Source organism: Cynoglossus semilaevis, chromosome 6 (genome assembly GCF_000523025.1).
Source record: "Cynoglossus semilaevis isolate Cse_v1.0 chromosome 6, Cse_v1.0, whole genome shotgun sequence".
NCBI lineage: Eukaryota > Metazoa > Chordata > Actinopteri > Pleuronectiformes > Cynoglossidae > Cynoglossus > Cynoglossus semilaevis.
Window position 1 is genome coordinate 10113501 of NC_024312.1, and position 5651 is coordinate 10119151.

The window sequence follows — 5651 nt, forward strand, 5'->3', positions numbered from 1 at the left end:
TACATGAGTAATTATAATTTGAGGAAAATGTTTGAATCACCGTGAAGAAACTCTGTTTGAAATTGAAACTGGAATGCTTAAACAGTATGATCAACTGTAAAGGAGGATTCAGATGTACGCCGAATGACTGTGAACACCAGCCTGAAGACTACCGTTGATGGATAACACAGTGACAGAATTCATCTTTGTAGCTTTAGTTGACACTAAAATAGTGTTAACACAACCAACACGTACCAGGTTCAGCATCTGGTTCTCCCACGTTCACGTGCTTAAATACACAGATTTGAAAACTAATTTCAATTACATAAAGATGATGAGGCTGATAAACACTGGCAATGACGCTTGGACAAGTTCAAGATTTCTTTTTCTGCACTTCAGCAAAACCATTCAACAAAATTCCATAAACAGCTCAGTTAGTGCCCCTGCAGAATACCTGTGAATGTTCCCTTGGATTTGAGTGTACTGTTTGGAGACTAGTGGTCAGAGACTGAATTTCTATTAGCTTCAGACCGACAGGTCAACTAATGCCCGTCTTTAACAAGGGGTTTGGGGAATCCGAACACTCACTCGCTATTCTACAACAACGGCAGGTGAGTAAACATTGTCCGGAACAGCAGCGGTGACTGCACATTGGAGCATGTCATCGATAATAACACATGCTTATGTGATGCATATTCAGCCAATTGTTTTTTTTTTTTAAAGAGGAAAAGCAGGACTCATGGCCCGGAGTTAGGTCAGTCCTCCATGGAGCGGACAAATCTCTCATATGCTGCCTCAGTCATTAGGGTGTCCAGCTCAGCAGGGTCATTAATTGTCATTTTCATCAGCCAACCTGCATTGAACAAGTTACATGTGATTATAGAGTCATTTGCGAGGTGAAGATATAGTTGTCCTTTTAAACATTACACAAGTATTGTGTATTTAATTTTCTCTCTGTTGGAAAACGTGTGCCCGAAAATTGTCTGATTTCCACACAAACCTTACATAACACGGACGTTGCTATTTGTTTGCACAGTATCAATTGGAAAAAACAAAACAAAAAACGTTTAATTCATTTAAGAAACGATTTTCAACTGTAACTTCACAAACGTAGACGACCACTCGCGTAATAGTCCAACACACTGCCGTGGCCCAATTGCACCATCTGCTGGGCAACGGAAAACTACATATACAAATCCGTCCATTATTAGCGTTACCCAATTGAGAAACATTAAAACAACCACAATAAAGACCGGATTGGCCGTAATAGGTAGATTTTAAACCGTAGAATTGTATGTGCAATTCCAGGTTGTGTTTTCTTCTGACATTTTTAATAAGGTTTCTAGAACTTCATCTCTATTAGGTGCCAAAATGGGACACTTTCTAGTGAGGGCCAGAATCCACCAGACTCTGTTAGTAACCATTACAGGACAGAACTTCTAAATGCAGTCAGGACCTTTACCCTCAACTGTTAGATTCAAACTTTGTAATATTTTAATTTAAGTTTATACGTAAAATGTCAGTGAATTACACACAATTACATTAAAATGCTTTCTTTTGTGGGTTGCATTCGTGCTTGGGCTTTACCGTCTTTGTAGCAGGACTTGTTGATCAGACCAGGTTTTTCTGCCAGTTGTTCATTGACCTCTACGACCTCTCCCGTCAGAGGGGAATACAGTTCACTGGCTGCCTTCACACTTTCCAGAGCTCCGAACTCATCTGTGACAAAACGACGGCAAAAATATGACATGTTACGTTGAGATTACCATGTGTCTTTGGTGTCGTGACATCACATGCAATAATTTCTAAAGGATCACATGACTGAAGGGTTGAGCAAGACCTTAGAAGACTCAGTTATTAAAATTTTTCTTAACTAATAATATGTTTCAATTTAATATTCTTAACTTTGGCCTAGGAAGGTGACTCACAGGAAGGTGAGTCCCGGTAACAACCCGGTAACGGATAAGCAGACAAAGATGGATGGAACTTCTAAAATGGCTATTATTTAAATTTAACCGCTCAAGACATCTTTTAGGATGGATGGTCATCAACATGTCACAGTATTAAAGTCATCGTAACACCTTAAAATTGGGGAGGTTTGTGCCAAACCCATACATGCATTTAATTAGGATCCCAACCTATAATATATATAAAAAATATGTTCAAGTTATATGAGCAAATATATATATTTCACATTTTCAATGCGGGTAGGTCACTTTAACCGGGGGTCATTTGAATAGCAGCCCCAAGCTAAAATAGGGTGCTTTGGTCTCAAGAGCTTTGGTGCTCATGACGTGCGAGCTAAATTAAACTGTCTCTTTCTCAGACTGCGTTATTTCAAATAGCAGAATACACATCAATCAGTCAGGCATTGCAATAACAATAATAATAATAGTAATTTTGACTTTATTCATCCCGCATTTGGGAAATTCTTACAGCAGATCTGCTGCAACAGGCTGCCAATTGGAGGCACCAAGTACTGTATATGGTTCCTCTGGAAATTGATACCTCTTACCTTGCTGAGCCAGCTTTTTCCCCACCTCTGGCAGCTCACAGTAAACTACATCTCCCAGAGCCTCCTGCAGGCACAGAAGATAAAAAAAAAAAGAGTCAGAGAAACAGTTAAAACAATAATAAGGACGGATTCTGTTAGTTGATGTGTGTTTCAATATTATTATGGGCGCACAATGGATTTAGCAACCACTGAGCAGAAAAAAAGGTAAATAAAAGTTTACCATCTGTGACAGACGGTAGAGGTGAGATTTATAATTGCTACCAATTGGTTTACACTAGGCATGGCTAGATCAAATACTCAGGAGATGGAAATGGTCCAATTTTGGTGAAAATATCAAGATCGTACATTGAAAAAAAAAAACAAACAAACAACAACAACAAAAAAAAAAACAACAACTACAGCCCGCCCAAACTTAAACCCAAATGCTAAAGTTCACTTTGTGCAACAAGTTGTAAACAGGGAAAAGAAGGTGTGAGATTGATATCGATATCGGCAGATACTCCAAGTTGCAGTATCTGTATCAGAGATTAAAAAGTTAAAAGATAAAAAAGTAAAAAATTTTAAAATTATGATTAATGGAGGGCAACATTTTCCCAGGCAAGTGAGACTTTTGCATGTTTATCCGGAATATTACACAGTTCGGGGCAACATGCATGCCTGATATTTGGGAAAAGGAAACCGTTTGTTTGTTCCTTTCAAATTATTCCCCCAAATTTGACATCGCAAATTACACGTTCAGTATACAATGCTGCTTTTGTTTACGTTGACGTACCGGTTACCTGTTTAAGAAAGACAATTCTGTGCGACCTGAACAGCCTGAATTTGACTTACTTGAGCAAATTTGCTGATACCAACAGTCCCAATTCCACCGTCTTCCACTCGTACCCATTCGTGTTTGTCAGTGAATTTAAGCGCTGCAACAAAACACAATATCAGGTTTAACACTTCTGATATTGTTGAGCAGAGTGCCTACACGAAAGTGTTCATTTTCAGACCCGGTTTAATCACTTCCACTCGTGTCATGTCTACACACTCGCAGCTTCTGCAGCGCTGACATCAATCAACACCGGACACGAAAAAAACATGAGAGATTGGAGCACATACCTGCGGATAACCGCCTACAAGATGCCAGTTTCCTACAGAAATAAAACTTTGGTGTCGGTCGCAAAGAGAGACGTGTCGAGTGGTTGAAGAAAGGTTTAGCGGTAGAGAAATTGGAGGACAAAGAGCGGAAAAGTACTCTGGCAGCCATCTTGGTCGCCTAATGATGACGTTTTTTCCTGTCAACGGTAACCTTGTCGTCACATCACCTGTTCCACCAGCCCACCAATTAATATTTATTTATTTATTTACTCACCTACCTTGAATGTACGCTATAAAGAAAGTTGAAGAAGTAATACATAGCCCACCAATTAATATTTATTTATTTTTATATTATTTATTTATTTTTATATTTATATGATATTTACTTACCTACCTTGAATGTACACTATAAAGAAAGTTGAAGAAGTAATACACCTGTTTTTACTACTCTGTATGCTGTACTGACACATTCGAAGACAAAAACAATACGAGAGAACAAAAGGAAAACTTGTACAATTTATTAGAACCCACTTCCTCTCTCACGTCAACATTTATTTCTTTAAGTAGGGAGGTATTAGTAGCTACAAATACTGTACATATACCTTTATATTTCTTCTAATTTCTAATCCTGTCCATCTTGAGAAAATCTCAGCATCTTCATTTCTCACCTCCAGTTCAGCCTTTTGTCTATTAAATCAACTCTCTATGGTCTCTAGACCATACATGATAGCAGGTCTTACTATTGTCTACACTTCCAATTTTGTTTTTATCCGTCTTTTGCCCAGGAGGTGAACCCTGGGGTTCCACACCAAGACAGAGACATTGCCTCTGGGCCAAAGAGCCACTTCTCTACAGAATAACATTAATAAAAAAAACACGCATATAAATTATTATTATTATTATTATTATTATTATTATTATTATTATTATTATTATTATTATCGACTCTGTTAAAATCTATGGATGTAATTATTTGGATTTCCCAGTAGATGGCGATGGTGAGCCATATCACTCCATAAGTGAGTCGCACCAATCAAGCAACATGCACATATAATGTAAGGCCACCTCTTTAAACGTGAGGCCCTACCCATGGTGCGTTCTGCATATCGCTTTGCTAATACTACATGAATGGTCATTTAACACTGACGTGTTGAGATAGTCCAATATTATCCAGAATATTCAATTTAAAAAAAAAAACATCTGTCATTAAAATCACTATGAATGTTAAAAATACACACTTGATTATTCAAACTTGATGCAGATAACAAACAGAAAATAACCAGCCCTTGAGAAAACAGTGGCATTCTCTACAGTCAGAATTTGGGGCCCTGTCATCAGCCTTGACTTTCGATATGGTCCCCATTTTTTGGCAGGGCTGCGGGGTCGCTCTACAACCAGTGTTTAAGTAACACCGTGACTTTCGGGGGCAGTTTGCGTAATTGTAGGAGCCGTGTATTGTGTCACAGATCCTTATTTTAGTTATTATTATTATTTTTAGTTTTGATTTGTTCGGTCTGGTTGTCACTGTGACATTTGTGTTCCAGTCATGTGGGTGCAGTATACGGAAGTGTTGCATTTACAAGGGCTGTAAATGTATGTACTCACATAGGAGTGAGGCGAGACTATCTTCTTCTTCTTTTCCTTTCGGCTTTTTTCAGGGGTTCAGCAAATCAACGTTTTCCATTTCACCCTGTTCTCTGCATCTTCTACTCTTGACTCCAACTATCTGCATGTCCTCCCTCACTGCATCCTTATATCTTCTCTCTGGACTTCCTCTTTGTCTCCTACCTGGTAGCTCCATCTCATCCAACATTCTTCTACCGATGTATCCACTGTCCCTTCTCTGCACGTGTCCAAACCATCTCAATCTGGCTTCTCTAGCTTTTTCTCCAAACCTTCCTGTCTGTGTTGTCCCTCTAATGACCTCATTCCTGATCCTGTCCATTCTTGTCACTCCTAAAGAGAATCTTAGCATCTTTAACTCTGCCCCCTCCAGCTCCGCCTCCTGTCTTCTGCCTATTGCTACTGTCTCTAAACCATACATCATGGCTGGTCTCACCACTGTCCTGTAAAC

The 5651-nt window shown here is 38.9% G+C and overlaps 1 protein-coding gene across 1 annotated transcript; it reads right to left on the reverse strand.

Annotated features, from left to right (window-relative positions):
• Positions 1-347: 347 nt before the first annotated feature.
• On the reverse strand, positions 348-3790 carry LOC103380081 (glycine cleavage system H protein, mitochondrial-like). Its single transcript, XM_008311881.3, has 5 exons — positions 3599-3790; positions 3326-3408; positions 2495-2558; positions 1567-1698; positions 348-832 (listed from the first exon to the last, which is right to left on the reverse strand). Exons 1-5 carry the CDS (start codon positions 3744-3746, stop codon positions 735-737), a joined length of 525 nt encoding a protein of 174 aa, XP_008310103.1. The 5' UTR covers positions 3747-3790; the 3' UTR covers positions 348-734.
• Positions 3791-5651: the final 1861 nt, after the last annotated feature.